The 16,734-nt window shown below is 47.5% G+C and overlaps 1 protein-coding gene across 8 annotated transcripts in view; it reads left to right on the top strand.

The window, feature by feature from the left end:
- COL6A3 (collagen type VI alpha 3 chain) overlaps window positions 1-16,165 on the top strand; it is a 79,575-nt gene extending 63,410 nt beyond the window's left edge. For all 8 annotated transcript variants that reach the window (XM_026491614.4, XM_057305870.1, XM_026491613.4 and 5 more), the window contains 6 exons: window positions 494-599; window positions 2,881-3,308; window positions 4,351-4,614; window positions 5,670-5,765; window positions 14,573-14,737; window positions 15,371-16,165. In XM_026491614.4, the coding sequence (XP_026347399.3) occupies window positions 494-599; window positions 2,881-3,308; window positions 4,351-4,614; window positions 5,670-5,765; window positions 14,573-14,737; window positions 15,371-15,411 (1,100 nt within the window). In that variant the 3' untranslated portion in view covers window positions 15,412-16,165. The remainder of the gene's footprint in view (window positions 1-493; window positions 600-2,880; window positions 3,309-4,350; window positions 4,615-5,669; window positions 5,766-14,572; window positions 14,738-15,370) is intronic.
- The last annotated feature ends 569 nt before the right edge of the window (window positions 16,166-16,734 follow it).

The following is a 16,734-nucleotide window of genomic DNA, read 5'->3' as shown; positions in this document are numbered from 1 at the left end:
TTCAACCCAATCACCCAAACATTGCCAAACGAGATTTTGGCTTGAGATGTTTTATGGATCAAGTATCATGGTGCTTAATGTTTAAATTTATTAGACATAGCTTGTTTGGAGGAATGAATGAATTTAACAAATATTTATGGACTACCTCCTGTGTGATCCATTTAACTCATTAGCAGATGAATTTTAATTTGCATCAGATTCACGTGCACTTGAGATATATGTATATATATGTATATATATATGTGTATATATATATATATATTTTTTTTTTTTTTTTTCTTTCTGGGGCACCTGGGTGGCTTAGTGGGTTAAGTGTCTGCCTTTGGCTCAGGTCACGATCCCAGGGTCTTGGGATCAAGTCCCGCATCGGGCTGCCTGCTCAGCGGGGAGCCTGCTTCTCCCTCTGCCCCTCACCCTGCTCGTGCTCTCTCTCTCTCTGTCAGATAAATAAATAAAATCTTTAAAAAAAATTTTTTTTTCTATTTTTCTCCAGGTGAAAATGCTTTTTACTTGTCCCCAGATATCAGGAAACAGTGTGATTGGTTCCAAGGGGACCAACTGTCAATTAAGAATCCTGTGAAGTTCGGTCACAAACAATTGTGAGTATTGTAATAATTGTCTTAAAAAGTACAGTGTAGAGAGAATGCAGAGGTCCTCCAGACAATGCCTAACTTTTTTGGGTAAAGACATAGAAATCCAGAAAATGTGACTTCCAGAAAGTCACCTGGACCATTCTTTTCAACCTGTTGTATCCATTTGCTTTTGTTGCAGAGCAAACTCTCCGAAACTTAGTGGCCGAAAACAGCTATTTATTTAACCCGCCGTTCTGTGGGTTAGCAGTGTTGGCTTGGGCTCAGCTGGGCAGGCCTCTGGCCTCGGCTGGGCTCACTTCTGTGTCTGTGCTCGGCTGCCCGTCCGCTGTGGATGGGGGTCAGGATGGTCTCAGCCGCTTGGCTCTGCTCTGCTCCACGAGGCCTCTCATTCTCCAGGAGGCAGACTGGGGGTTTGCTCCCAGGTGAAGGGCAGGGTTCCATGAGAGAAGTTGGAGGGCATGAGGCCTCTTGAGGCCTGGGTGGGAGCCAGCACACTGGTACTTCTGCCGTATTCCATGGGCCAACTCATGTCCAATAGCCAGCCAGGCTAGAGTCAAGAGTTGGGGGCTCGACTCAACAGGAGGCCCTGTCACGTCACGTTGTGAAGGGCCCGGGAACGGACAGGGTGGGAAACTGGCGCCATGTGTCCGAATAGCCCACGACACCTGGGGTGAAGGGATCGCCTACGGAAGCATTGACTACATTAAGCAGAACACGGGCTCCAGATCTTCAAATGATTAGTGCTACGGTAGCACAGATGATGCTGGTGACGCTGGGAGGCACTGTGCGTGTTCTCCTAGGAAGGGTAACGAGAGGGTGGGGGCCGGGGACTTGCACCCACAGGGATGCTGGCCCAGCTCCCTCTGTGGTGGCAGCTCCAGGCGCGGAGAGGAGGGCTGTGTGGCCGTGCGACAGAGGGCGAGGTGATGGGGACATGGTGGCTGGAGCTGAGCCCAGGCGATGTGCCAGCAATCTGTGCCCCTTAAGGGAGTGCCCTGGGCTGGCATGCTTTCCGGGTAGGAGAGGGTTCCGACGGTAGCACCCAGAGGAGACATGGACTTGAATTATCCTTGACAAACGAGTACGTGGCTTACTCCTGGCTGACCTCCAGGGTGCGGACAGAGAGCCCGCCTCCCTCTCCTGCCCTTGTCCTTCAGCTCTTGCCCTTGTCCTTGGAGGGCGGGTTCCACGCTCCGCCGAGCAGACTGACCATTGCCGCTGAGGGTGCCATGAGCTGCGGCCTGCTCCGTCCACATTCTCTTTTTCCTGGCCTTAATTATCTTTGGGATGCCTCTCAAACATTCCCTGCACCGTCCTCCAGCTTATCTTCAGGAAAACAGAGTGAATGCTCTAACCTAGTGTTTAAAGTTGGACCCGGATGTGAACATACGCTGTCTGTGACTTAGAACCGTGGCAGACCGACGAATCAGGGAGTGTCCGTCTCCGGGCAACGAGCGAAGGACGCCCGGGACTGGGCTCTTGTGTCTGGTTATGTGGCTGTGCTTTTTAGGGATTCGTAATAGATCAAGAAATTGTGAAAAAAACCACCCCACATCCCAAAATTAATGCAAACAAATATACACAGTAAGCTCTGGGAGGGAAAGTACACACAACTTAATCGTTTGCTCAACATGGCATTTCGTTGAGTGGATACTTTCTTAGAATGAGAGTAGCTGTTAACTGGCTTTAATTTTTGGTGTATATGTTTCAGTCGGTCAATTTTTAAAATAGGACATTGTTTGAGTATGATTTTATTACTGTTAATGATAATAACAATCAAATTATTTATTATATTTTATCAATTAAAAATAAGATCAGATGTATTTATAGTACAATACAGGCTTAATTTCTAATGATTCTTTTACTTTATATGCATTTCAATGTCTTTTCTGTGGCACAGATTCTGAAAGGAAGGAAGGTAATCTATGCAATGCTATATGTAAAATATAAAAATGAGGGGCGCCTGGGTGGTGCAGTCGTTAAGCATCTGCCTTCAGCTCCGGGCGTGATCCCGGTGCTCTGGGATCGAGTCCCACATCAGGCTCCTCCGCTGGGAGCCTGCTTCTTCCTCTCCCACTCCCCCTGCTTGTGTTCCCTCTCTCGCTGGCTGTCTCTCTGTCACATAAATAAATAAAATCTTTAAAAAATATATATATATAAAAACGATTGCATACCTTTTGATAAAGCAGCAAAGTTCACGTAGCTCATGGGGGTTATGTTTTTGTAAATTTTAGAGGGCAGGCAAAAATATGTATGGATTGAAATAATATTTAATTTGTTTTAACAGAAATATTCCGAATAATGTTACTTCAAGTCCTACAACCAAACTAGTGACCCCAGCAAAGCCCGTGACCACCACAGAACCGGTGACCACCACGACCAAACCAGTGGCCACCACGACCAAACCAGTGGCCACCACGACCAAACCAGTGACTGTGGTAAATCTGCCGGCCTCAAAGCCAGCCGCAGCCAAGCCAGCCCCACCCAAACCGGCCGCTGTGAGACCCGTGGCCCCGGTGAGGCCTGTGGCCGCCAAGCCCGAGGCCACCAAGACGGCCACGGTCAGACCAGCAGTGGCCGCGAAGCCGGTGGCCGCAAAGCCGGTGGCCCCGAAGCCAGCAGCTGTGAGACCCCCCACTGCAGCCAGACCAGTGGCCGCCAAGCCCGAGGCCCCCAAGCTCCAGGCAGCCAAACCGGCCGTCGCTAAGCCCGCGGGTAAGAACGCACGTGCAGGGCTGCCAGCTCGGGGCATCCTCACTTCCTGGGCTCCGGGCATGCCCCCCAAAGCCTGTGTATAAAGCCGGTGAAATGCAGTCATTGATCTGGGATTCATACGTCTAGAGGATATATTTGAGAGGGTGCTGCTCAGAGCATGAGATTATCAAAATATTGCCTTTTTTTTTCCTGTTAGAAAGCAATTTTTTTCTTAGCTCTGTGAGGCTCGTGAGCTCCACAGAAAGAGCATGGAGTGAGTCTCCCACCCTCTGCTGCCTCTTCCCCCCACGGCCCACACCAAGCCCCGAGCCCCGCCCTGAGGTGGGGGCAGAAGCACATTCCCATAGGAAAGAGGCCCCACCGCTGTATGCTGTGGCAATAGTGGGGTGTTCTGTTGAGCACCCTGGCAGGTCAGAGCTTGGACAATCAGCCTCCCCTCTCCCCCCAAGACTAAATATGTACTAATCCTGTCCGTGGGGAAAACACCTTCCAGACGGAATTAGATATGAGGGTAGGTGGGCTTCCTGAGACCCAGAGTTGGTTCTTCTGCTCTTTCCCCCGGATGCTGGAATATACTAGAGAGTCACAAACCATATGGAAAGGTGAAGGCAGATTGTAGAAGTTTGCGAAAAGGTGGAAATTGTCTTCCTTTGATGAGCAGAGAGGAAGCAGGGATTCCTGTAAAAGAATTTCCTGTCATGTCCTAAAGTTTCGTGATTTAATGCATTTTAAATGATGGGGGCTCATTCTGTCTTGAATGCTTTCCCGTGTATTTTCAAAGCCTGTCCCGAACAGGGGTGATTCTCAATATTGTACCTTGCTGAGAAACAATGAGATGCGCATTCCACGTTTCATGGGTGTTGGTAGCTTCCAAGGCTGATATTCCTCGGGAGCTCAAACGAGAAATTCCAGCCCCGCTCGCCTAAATCTCTGCCCCGCTCCCTGCTGATTCGTCTTTTCCCGTTGCTGTCCGTCGCCGGTGGGTCACTGTCGTGCACGGCTTTAAGCTTTATCTCCGCACTCTGCCTCACCTGTCTTCCAGCGAAGCCATCCCGAGAGGTCCAGGTGTCCGACGTCACCGAGAACAGCGCCAAACTCCACTGGGAGAGGCCCGAACCCCCTGGCCCTTACTTTTATGACCTCACCGTCACCTCGGCCCACGACCAGTCCCTGGTGCTGCGGCAGAACCTGTCGGTGACGGAGCGCGCCGTCGGGGGGCTGCTCGCCGGGCACACGTACCATGTGGCCGTGGTCTGCTACTTGAAGTCCCAGGTCAGAGCTGCCTATCAAGCAAGTTTCAGCACAAGTGAGTACACAGTCAGCCCCGCACAGCGGGTCCCCGATTCCCACGTGCAAGCTCAAATGGGACATAAAGGGAATGATTCTGATTCATTGTATCTGAAATAACACCGTTAGAACAAATCCTGGGTGTGTTTGGGTGACGGCCAGTCTCAGAAATTAACGCAACGGAAGGCGGGATTCCGTGGGAACTGTTGCCCTGTCCTTGGGGTCCTGGGATACTTCATGGAGGAAACCAGATCTCTGGCCCGAGGGACAGAGAAAGAAATAGGTCCGTGGAACCTGGCTGGGGGCTCGACTGCCCACCACAACCATGTTTCTGAAGTATGTCTGCACATTCAGTGAGCAGAAAATACTGAGACTCACTGGCTCCTCGGAGAGTAAACGAGTCCATGTGGTCTTACCACCCCAAGGCCAGGGGATGTCCGCAGCCACGGCGTGAAGGGCCTCAGTGGTCCCCTCCCTGGTCCACCATGCTGGGGTTCTGCCCTCCATGGCTCTGCCTTCCGTGGCCCGGTGTCCTCCTGGCTCCTCCATGGCACTGAGGCCTGAGCCGTACTCTCCTATGCATTCCAGTCTCTGTTAATTACTCACACCCTTGACCTTTTAAGGTTCTCCCAGGTTCCCCCACCCCTTCTTCTTCTTGACCAGTGCTGCTCCTGGGATGCGGAGGGGGCCCACATTCCTTTCCTCTGTGAGCCAGTGTAATTCAGATCAAGGAACTCTGCCTGAGGAAAGGGAATGCCCAGCAGTTGTCATGTAAACCATGAAGATATGGGTGCAAAGACCCTTCATACCCAGGGCTCCATTTTCATGGCTGGAAGCAGAAGTGGTTATGTGGGAAATGAGAGGATTTGTTCCAAGTTCAGAGATTTCCTCCATTTGCTTGTTGAGATGAGTGGAACTTGCAGACGACAGACGTCAGTCGTGTCTGTAGAGACCTCACGGGTGTCGCCCTCACGTGAGCTGTTCTCAGAAAGGCAGCTTGCCTCAGTCCCTGAGAATTTGCAAGCCCTTTAGCTTCTGTGTTTCCTACTAGTTGCATGTGTTTTCCTTTTATAGAGAAAGCTCAGCCTGCAGCCCCACAAGCGAGGTCGGCTTCTAGTTCAACCATCAATCTCATGGTGAGCACGGAACCAGTGGCTGGTGGCGAGACAGGTGAGTTGTGAGGGTAGTAGGTCCGTTAACAGCACTAGGAGAGCAGCCTTCCAGACATTCCCAAGCCTCTGAAGCCTGGATTCTGGGTCATCCGCCGGGGTTCTAATTCTCAGGCGAGCCTGACTTCTATGGGAAAGTTCCCAATGGGCTCTCCGTGGCCCAATGTGGTCCTATTCTTCATAGGCATGTTGTAAACGGCCACTTTCCTTCCCCGTCACCAGACTCCTCAAGAAGACCAGATGGGATCTGCTTCGGGGCTGGAGCCGGGAGTTCACGTGTCTGTTGATCAGATTCTCCGGTATTTCCTCTTGGGGTTGGAGTTCATTTGTGGCTTGTGATGCTGGAAGCGTGTAGGGCCTCGTCCCCTCAGTGACGTAATCTAACAACAACTGCTTAAAAGAACAGAAAGCATCACAGATTAGAACACCTAGAACCTGTGGGCTTGGAAGTGACCCCTGGGATGGACATTCTGCTCCCAGTTCCCCAGGCACACTCCTGCCTTAGTCTGTGGTCCCCCTGTGTGCGTGCCTGAGCCCGAGTGCGTGCACGTTTCAATCGGTGACGAGCTACACCTATTTCTGGAACTGACAGCTGTCACACACTTTTGCTCCTGGCCAGTGGGACCCGCGACTCTGTGTGACCTCAGCCCTCATTCAGTGGACCGTGAGCTTAGATCGCTCACCGACCAGAAACTGATGATGGATGGAGCTGATACGCTCCGCTTATGGGTGTTCAGCGGAGGATGTTGGCAGTAATATCCAATGGCAAAATTCTGTGGGCATTTGCATATTGTATTGTTTTATGGACCCCAAAGCAAAAGGTTTCCGCTCGCTGGGGACAAGTCCTTACTCTTCGATGTATTGGCCACTGTCCCGAGGAGGAAGGCATTCCTCTTTACAATGTTTATTTCTGTAACTGACTCTGATAAAAGGCATTTGCTGAGGCTCGCTGCTTTGGTGCTGGATTTAAAAGCCCTGTGCTTTCTCAGCACGCACTTCGTTGTCAGAAACCCCGACACACTGCCTTCTGAGCCTTTCTCGAGGGTTCCTCATTTTGCTCTTTTCTCTGTAAGTTTTGAAAATGATGTGTTACCCTTTCTGTAGAGACCGCGTCCTATCCCAGTTTTATGGGTACACAAAACTGGAGGATTTCTGACCCATCTCTTTGCGGCCACTCGTGGGGAGAGACCTCTTGATTCTTTTAGCTGTTTCTGAAGAGAATCTTCTCTGTTGCTAGAATATTCTGTTCCATCAACGGACTTCCCTATAGCCATGTCTGTGTGTATATCTGTACTTATTATCTGTATTTGTATGTGTATCTATACTCTATCTCTACGTCTGTGTCCGTCTGTCTGTCTATCATCCCTTAGTTCAGCCGCAACCATACTGACATGGGGCGTCAGGAGTTACTGGAAAGAAACTAAGTCAGTACAGGAATCGTGGAACTGTTACACACATAGATGTAATTACCCTAAGTGAATGAATTACTTATAGAACTGGAAAATGTTTAAAATAATTCGCTTTTGGAAACAAGTTTAGGAATTGGTCTGTGGTAGAGACAGCCATGTGTTTTTCAAACTCTTGCAGCCTCCCCATTGGAAAGATTGACAGAAAAGCAAGGCATTCTCTTCTCTTGATCTAAATTTATGGGAACGATTCAGGAATTCAAGGTAGACTGGGTAATTAAACTTGAATTTGTTAGGGATTGTATAAAAAGGTTTTATACAAACTTTTAATGTTCTAATTTTCAACTCAAACTAACACAATGGGAAGTAGGGTTTGGGATGGAGAAGATACCCAAGTCTCTGCCACTTTGATTTCTGCACAGAAGCAGTCTTCTGAGTCCTGCATCAGGAGACACCGGATGGACTTTTGTCCCCTGCACTGGGGCACCTGGAGCTCCTAACCCATTCCCACTCCCTGCCTCAATAACCTGCATGGCAACTGGGTTCCCAACATGGTGCTTGAGCTCAGACAGTAGCCACGGAGAACTCACTAGGATTTCCCCAAAGATGTGGTCAGGACAGATGAAATTCTAACTTCAAAGTCACTGAACTCTGTCTCTTGGTTTCCCGCTCGCTGGGAATGTTACCCCTCACAGAGTGTAGGAAATATAAAATTCCTGCAAAGCCAGTGCTTCATTGAGAGAAAATGACTAAGAGTGAGTTCCGTGGTGAGATTTGGGGATGTTTCTGGTTTTCTAATGTGTGGTCCAGAAGGGACACAAATATATAAACAGTATTTAGTTAATATAAACAACAGAATCTTTAAACAAGAGTCTGGCTGGGCTGTTATGTTTGTTGTTTAAGACTGAGACATAGGCTCAGAGTTAGGAAAGCCCTTTTAATCCAGACCTTTACTGCTTAGGTCTCCTCTCACCATGCGGCAGAGAAAAGGGTTTTTGTCGGGGCTTGGGAGTCTTTCATGGCTACAGGTAGTTAGATAGGGATGAGTCCAAGCTTTCTCTGTCACTGTGGTTCCTACGTAAGCTCAAGCCCAGAACTCAGAGGTTCTTTGACCCTTCCCTGTGTGTGCACGTGCACAACTGTGTATTTCCAGCTAATGATTCAAGTCAGTGTAAAGATATGACTTGCTTTTTTAAAATTTAAATTCAGTTAGCCAATGTATAGGAAGCACATGGTTAGTTTCAGATGTAGAGGTCAGTGATTCATCAGTTGCAGGTAACACCCAGTGCTCAAGAGCCAGGGGCTACATAATTGGTCACCACCCCTCCTCCCATGGAAACAAAACAGCACTTTGCTGGAGAAAGCCTTCCTGGACATTCGCTCAATGAATGTAGGTCGGTGCGCACGTGCACGCCATTTTTGAGAGCTCTTTTTGAAGGAAATCAATTTGATATTTACTTAAAATGTTTAAACCTCACCATGGACTCAGGAGTCAGACTCAGGAGTTGAAAGCTTCCCCTCTCTCCCAACCTCCTCCCCCTCCCCCACCTCCCTGCTATAATTAAGTCATCTTAGGAATTTTCCCCGGGGAGAAAAGCATTTCTATGGTATTCATATTTTTGCAGATAGAAAGAGTGACAATGAATCATTTTATTAAGTAACTTTTAAAAATATACTAATTGTATTCATGTTCGGTAGTTGCTTGTGTGTTTTGCATCCAAATATCAATTACCATACTCTATAGTAGTTCTCCAAAGATGTATTTTCTAGACGATGCAGGCCAAATTAAATTTAAAAGTTAGTTTTTATCTGTACACATGAGTGCTGTTTATTTTCTCTTATTTTCTACAGTACCAGCTAATTAGAAACGGGGTTTGTAGTTACAGAGACGTGTCCCTCTCCCAGGATTAAACATTAGATACTTTTCTTTGCCTTTTGTTTTTTTAACCTCCAAGAATAAAGGATTCTCTGGCGTTCGATTCTCCCTCAGGGAACTGTAGTTTGTTATAGCCTAGCACTTTGGACTTAGAGCACATGGTGACCAGTGTTTGCATCTGTGCAGGGATTTGTGAGCAAAATCTTACGAAATGAAAAGTCCCCTGTCCACGTCATCTGATGGGGGAGGGAGGAGAAGAAGAGTATACAGTTTTAAAACTTGACTTTTTGTTGGCGTAGGTTAATGTTGGACCATTTTGAAATTATGGTTAATAGATATTTCTTTATCAGGCATTCCTTTGTTTGACACAGGCACATACTGGGAGGGGCTAGAGAGGGGATTATTTGTCCCCCAGATAAGGTCTGGTCCTGTTTACCATAGAGTTTTGGTGTAGCAATAAGGCCTAGACTTTGAGGGGAAGGTTGATTACAGTGGCCGACCGATGGCATCATTACTCACCACTCAGGATTCCGGGCTTTGCAATATTACACGATTCCATTTTAAATGGTTAATACTTGTATTTTCTCCAGCAAAACAAAACAAATCCCCACTTTCTAAAAAATCCCATCCCACTTTATGCTGTCCTCAGAATCTAGAAGAATCACATCCACTTTTCTGTGATGCATTTTTGCTGCCTATAAAGTCAGTTAGCAACAATTAAACCAATCCTTCCGCAGTTCTCACAGCCTTTAAAACTGGGCCGGGCATGTTTGCAGCCGGCTTTGCTGTGGCTAGCTCTGGGACTGCTACAGAGTTGCTAATTTTGGCTTTAGGTGTTTGGCACATAGCTCTCGTCCTCATGTTTGGCTACAGAGGACTCGGATAGATATTTTCTATGCATAGTACTGCTAAAGGCGAGACTCCGAAGTTTCTAAACAGCACAAAACTCTTCTTTCTCAGAAAATTTTGTTTTTCCAATATTACCAAGTGAACCCTAAGTTGTTGACTTACCCAGTGCGTTGGAGAAAAGTTTCAATGCAGAAGAGAGCCTAGTAACTCACCAAGTGTATAACACTCTTTTTAACCTATTCTAGAAATTAACCACCTGTAGAAATAACCACTTTGCGTAGGCGTTAGTCAGTTACACAGCTCTGAAAGAAGTTCTTCAGTGTTTTGCTTATTTTACTGATTCTAAGATTCACTATTTTCCCCTTGTAACACTTCTGAAATTGACGTGTGACTCACAATCGATGACATGTCATGGCTTTTGACAGTGTTTTGCCCTACTTACAGGGATATAAAATAATACTGCACGATAAAATTAAGATATCTTAGATTTGATGAAATACGGTATTTGGTTGGCTGTGTCCCGGTCTATCACACTGGCTAGCACAAAAAGGCATTATGGGAAAATAGATGAGTTTATGCTGATGGTCATTTATAGAACTAACTTAACGCCACAGATTGAGGTCGATTAAATAGCTACAAATATTTTCCCTGGTTGGTAGAAGAGAACTAGCCCTTCTCAAGCCTGTGTGTTTGTTGTTGCGTGAGGATGTGTCTGTATCAATGGCAACGCTTGGTTTATGAGGAGCCTCACAGGGCACTTGGCATTTGTTTTTATTGTGAAATATCGAAAGTCCAAAAAAATAAAAATCTATCGGTCGAGATGTAAAAAAGCAAAGGATCCAAACCTTAACCACAGCTACATTCAAAATAAAGTTAAAATACAAAACGTTTCCTTGGTATCTTTTGAGCCAATTGATACTGAAAATGTAGACACAGGCATACACGCTCCTTCGGGCAAATCGCACCTGCTTCGGCCGCTGGAAGCGCCTGACTCCATATCAGCCATGCCGGCTCTGAAGGCTGTTAAACCTTCTTCTTTGTTTGAAACCATTAACTCGAGGAGTGTATTTGCACATCTTTACGACTGTAGCCTAAACACCCACCCCTCCACCACGCACACCAATTTGCTCAAAGAAACACTTGACTTACTTCACTTAGCATAATCTCCTCCAGTCCCATCCATGTTGCAGCAAATGTTGAGAAATCGTTCTGATAGCTGAGTAATATTCCATTGTATATATGGACAACATCTTCTTAATCCAGTCGTCTGTTCAAGGGCATCTTGGCTCCTTCCACGATTTAGCTATTGTGGACAATGCTGCTATGAACATTGGGGTGCATATGGCCCTTCTCTTCACTACGTCTGTATCTTTGGGGTAATTACCCAGTAGTGCAATGGCTGGGTCATAGGGTAGCTCAGTTTTTAACTTTTTAAGGGACCTCCACACTGTTTTCCTGCATGGGATCCTGGAAGAGGAAAAGGACACTAGATTAAAGCTAAGGAAATCTGAATAAACTATGGAATTTGGTTAACAATAGTGTATCAACATTGGCTCATTATGTGTACGAATTTACCAGACTAGTGTGAGATGTTAATAGTTGGAACTGGGTGTTGGGTATATGGCAACCCTAGATTTTCTGTAAATCTAAAACTGTTCTAAAATTAAAAGTTTATTTTACCAAAAAAAAAAAAAAAAGAAAGAAGAAGAAGAAGCACTTGAATACTGGTCACTTGTTGGTTTGGAATATGTCCAAGTGGATTACTTTTAAAATGCTGCTCTTAGACACTATAGAAATCTCAAGCTATTAAAAAAAAAAAAAAGGCAAGATTTTCCCATGGAATGTGTTTTGTTTTGAAGAGTAATATCATAGGTATTCCCTGTGGAGAATCTGGAACATTCGGGAAAACATAAGAAAACATGATTCCCCTGGTTGCAGCACTGATGACCGCCATTAACGACCCGATGAATACCCCTCCTGATTTTTTCCAGGATGTGATGCGTGGGCATGCATGCACACACGTGCACATGCACATGTCATTACAAAAATGGACCGTGTTTCTTAGAGCGCCTTGCACCCCATGGTTCTGTTCTAGGATTCCTACGTTCGCTTCTGTGGCTTCCGTAAACAGCGGGGATTCCCTGGCAGGGTTTTCTAGACATTGCACTGGTCTCCATTTCTTCTTGTGTTCAGATGCTCGCTGATGCCCAGTGACCAGTCACTATTTCACCAGAAAGTTTCACCAGATGGTGATTGGAATCAGGCAGCACCTCAGGTCTGTCTTTTAAGATGAAATGTATTTAAGTTGTTATTTTGGGCAAAAGTGAATCAGGAAAGGTTATTGATAATTGTCACTCCCTATTGTCCTTTCGGCTCCTTTTGGGTTCTCAATAGAAGGAGGAGAAAATTAGTACACGTGCAGCCAGACCCTCCTCTCACGTCGGAGAGGACCTCAGGCTCCCTCCAGGCTGTGCCCGAAGGGGCGAACTCATTCCGGAGTGAGCGCACGAGCAACTGTGTGTCCGAAGGCTTGTTCTGGGGAGAAGCTCGATGCGGTCCTTCCAACCACACCTCTTTGGACACAAGACATTTTTATTTCTGTGTCTTTTAAACTGTTGTTTGAGCACCGACACAACATAGGAGAGTCCAGTCTGCATGGCGTGTCTCAGAAACCAAGATGATGGGGATTTAAAACCACAAGGCTGCTTGAGGACCAGACCTCCCATTTTCATGCTTAAAAATGAAGAATCCCGTATTTTGGTCTTTAAGAGCCTCATGAGTATGTTTCTCTTGGTCCACCAAACACCTTTGTGTCCACAGTGCCAGCGCCCTGTGTCACGCTGGGAAGCGCTGTGGGGTCTTAGCTGCGACCCTCACTGTCATAAAGGATGTGGGATCCAAGAGCAATAGTTTGGGGCTGGACAGTTAGGTGCAAATCCTGGGAAGCCAGAAGAGCCAACCAGCCAGGGAGCAGAGCGTCCTTCCACAGGCCGCCTCAGGCTGTGTGTCCTCCGGTCTGGGAAGGTTTCCTGTGTCCCTCTGAGGAGAGCACAGGGGAGTGGGAACAGAGTGGCAGTGGGCGTGGCTAGCCACAGGTGGCCAGGACTGCGAGCCTTTGGAACAAAATGGAACGGACGTGAGCCATGTGGGGGATGCTGGGGGGAGGAAAAGAGGGGACGAGGCTACCGTGTGGCCTGAGCTTCCCACTAAACCGGGAATCCACCGGCCAAGGAGGGGTGAGTTTTGGTGGTTGAATAATTTTGCCTCGCTCTGTCCCCTGCATGACATTTCTTGAAAGCCAGGCATTTTCCTTCAACTGTTGGCACGTTTGAGGGGAAAAAAGGTCGTTTTATAAATTGTCATCATTTTATTTGCTTCATGGTTCTCCAAGGGCTTCCTGGGCCTCTGAGAGGGTCTGTGGTTAGGAGGTGCCGTGGCGCCCCCAGTCTCTGTGCCGGGTTGAGGGCCTCCCCAGGTGATCAGGGAGTGTTTTAGGCCGATTCTGAGCCTCAGTCCCGTGTCACTCTGAGTCTGGTCCACGACGGTTGACCCAAGCTCTGGTTCTCCAGCCCAAGACTTTGGCTTTCCTTTGACTTCTCAGTGCAGTCAGATCTGCAGATGCTCACATCCTCTGCAGCTGTGAGCAACCCGGGGGGGGGGGGGGAGGCGTGGAGATGTCAGCCCGGCAGGGGGAGGGCCCGGTGACTCGGGCACGCGGGCTACTCCCACAAACATGTAGCACCGTCCACTCCAGGGACTTTTGTCGAAGGAAGGTTTACGGTTCAAACTTTTGGATAACGGTTGACATTAATGTCTGTCTTTCCCAGCATGACCTGGAGTTGGCCAGAAAATGCTGTAAACAGACGTTTCACTGTGGAAGGGCTGTAAACTTTCCTTTCCAGGCATCATGGAGAGAGTGTAGCTTTTACTTTGCAGCTGGGCTGCATCAGAAGTATGCATTTAAAACATAAACTTCCTTAACTGGAAAAAGAATGCTTCTGTGTCTTCAAAATAGCTTTGCTCCGTGGCATTTTTGCCATCATGCGTTTTAGATCAGTGGTCACACTTCTTTTCCTTACTTGTTTAATTTGGCTGCTCTCGAAGGCCCTCAGCCACACACACGCGTGCACACACACGCACGCATGAGCACAGATGCACACACTCAGAAAGGATTTTTCTTTTCCACTTTAACTTTTATTCCCATCTGCTTGGCTTGTTGCGAAATGTACGGCCTTATTTTTGAACGATATTCTGACAGAACGTACTTGCTATTTTGCCAAAGAGTAGAAAACGCCATAGTTTTATTAAGATGTAGTTTCTTCAATGGGGCTTTAATATCGAAGGAACTGGAAGGCAAATGGCCCCATGACTGGAAAGGGAAATCACGGTTCATTTCATCTGAAATTATCCAATAACGATGGCTTGCATTTGGGATCCGAGGGAAGTTGGCGAGGTCCTTCCAACGAGGTGATTGTATTATTGCTGTGGGTAAGAATCACGTGCATCCCACAGTCGGGGGCGGGGAGGGGCCTGGGGAGGCCAAGAGGGTTTCCTTCCTCAAAACTCACCTCTTCGCTCGCTCTGACAGCCTTGTGTTGAGACGTTCAGCCCCGCGCGCTGGGGGCAGAGTGCCTTGTGTGTCCTCATGAATGCTCTTTTCTCATCCTGTTATTAAAGATATATGCAAGTTGCCCAAAGAAGAAGGAACTTGCAGGAAATTCATGTTAAAATGGTACTACGATGTGGAGACCAAAAGCTGCATGAGATTCTGGTACGGAGGCTGCAGTGGCAACGAAAACAGATTTAATTCACAGAAAGAATGTGAAACGGTTTGCGCTCCTGGTAAGTGATTTTTTTGTGTTGTGGCTTTTGCAAATCAGAGAAGAGATCCAGGCCAGTTATTGACCCCGTGGAGATACTTGAATGACAATGATTGTGAGAGCTGTGGCCAAGGAGGTAGATGGCATCCTTGGATGAGGAAGATAACTCAAATAAAACACAAGGGATTTCTTTTTTGAATTATTGTTATTTCCTAAGAACATACTTGTATACTTGGATTCTTGCTGACGAGGAAACACACACCCAACTATTCGTCCTTCATCTTTAAATAGTTACGCTTCCTCTAAATACTAATGTTGACACTGGGGCCACAAACCATCTCCATGACGTTGGCCACCTCGACTGCCGTATGAGAGCCCGGCGAGAGGCAGAACGGGGAGAGCGCAGTGCGCACAAAGGCCCTGGGGCCGGCCAAGGCGGCCAATGGGTTCCCATTGCACACACACCCCCAAACCCGGGCCAGAGAGCGCCAGGGGAGCCGTGAAAGGCACTCAGCAGAAAAGAGATCAGGAAGGAAAACCAGAGGCCGCGGGATGTTTTTCGTGAGAAACACGGTGTCCTTTTTCGTTAGTAACGTGGCTTTTCCCCTGCGCTTCTTTCCCGCCCTCCCCCGCCCACCCCTCCGTCAACACTCAGCGCTCGTCAACCCCGGAGTCATCGCGGCCATGGGGACCTAAGCGTGGCCGACCAGCAGCACATACCTCTTAAGAAGAAGGAGTCAGCCGTTGCAAGTCGTCTCTGTAGAAGCTCTGGGTATAGACATCCTCGCACTGTTCCATTTCCTGCTTCGATCGGCACTCGAACTTGGGAGGAGCCGTTCTGCCGCATGACCTATCGATATGGTGCTAAACGTGTCTGTGGACCCAACGCTCTGTCTCCGGGCAGTTATATCGTATACTTTGAACGTTGTGTCATAGTTATCCACTGCTGGTGTTTATGTGAACATTTCTATAAAGTCAGACTCGCCCTGGGGTCTCACACTCTGCCTGCTTCGGGCAAGTGCAAGGTCTAGGATAGAACTCCACATTTCACCGCTATCCATATACTTCTGCTTGTTCGTTTCTTCCCTCTTCAGTAAGCACGACTTTAGATGGAAAGCCTTGTCTGGTGAAGAAACAAGAGTCCAACTTTTTATAACTTCCCCCCAATTTCCTAGATTAGATTTCAAGCTAATTTTCCTTTTCTAAAGCTTCTAACAAATGACCTAGTTAGAAGGAAGCAAAATCCCTTAATCTTTGTGCACTGTTGTGGGACCAATGCCTTTATCAAAGAATGAAAAGAAAGTCATAATAGAGAATATTTTTGGCATTCCTCTAATGTTGTGTGTTTTTTTTTTTTTGTGCGGGGTGGGGGAGGGTGTTTAATTTTAATTTTAAAAACGTTAGGAAATTTATACAAAGAAACTTTTTAATAAATATATTGAAAGTGTCATGGGTTTGGTGTTACTGGCTGTCTTGTTTCCATAGCACCTGCTGTCACGAGGACCCCAGGCCAGGGGAATGGGGCCCAGCCCAGCCCAGCCCTCCACCTCTTCCAGGGGAGGGGCAAGACTGCTCTGTCACGGAGTGCGGGGAGCCTGGGGCTCAGCCCACCGGCACGGCAGCGCTCTGCGGCACCCTGGCGCCTTCCCTGCTTAGGACCCTTTCTGGAGTCTTCGTTTTATCCTGTGCTCTACCTTCTGGTTGGACCCAGAGCCTTGGCCTCCTTACCTGCCTCCTCTCTAAAGTGACTGTTTCCCAGGGTTGGGTTGGCTCCCACCCCACAGGGGCTGAGAGATGGGACACAGTTGGCCAGGACACCCCTAGCCCTTTTCTGGAGTCTCAAAGACTAAGCGTGAAGTCTTTTTTTTTTTTTCCTTAAAGACCTTTTTCTCCTGCCTTCAGAAGTAACACAAGAATCAAATAAATACATATTTAGGTGGAGACTGAAGCCCACTTAGGAAAGAACCTGAATTAATTTGACAAAACACATCTACCGTGACAAGTGCTCCCGACAGAGCG

Source organism: Ursus arctos, unplaced genomic scaffold (genome assembly GCF_023065955.2).
Source record: "Ursus arctos isolate Adak ecotype North America unplaced genomic scaffold, UrsArc2.0 scaffold_1, whole genome shotgun sequence".
Classification (NCBI taxonomy): Eukaryota; Metazoa; Chordata; class Mammalia; order Carnivora; family Ursidae; genus Ursus; species Ursus arctos.
This window is presented reverse-complemented; position numbering and strand designations above follow the sequence as displayed.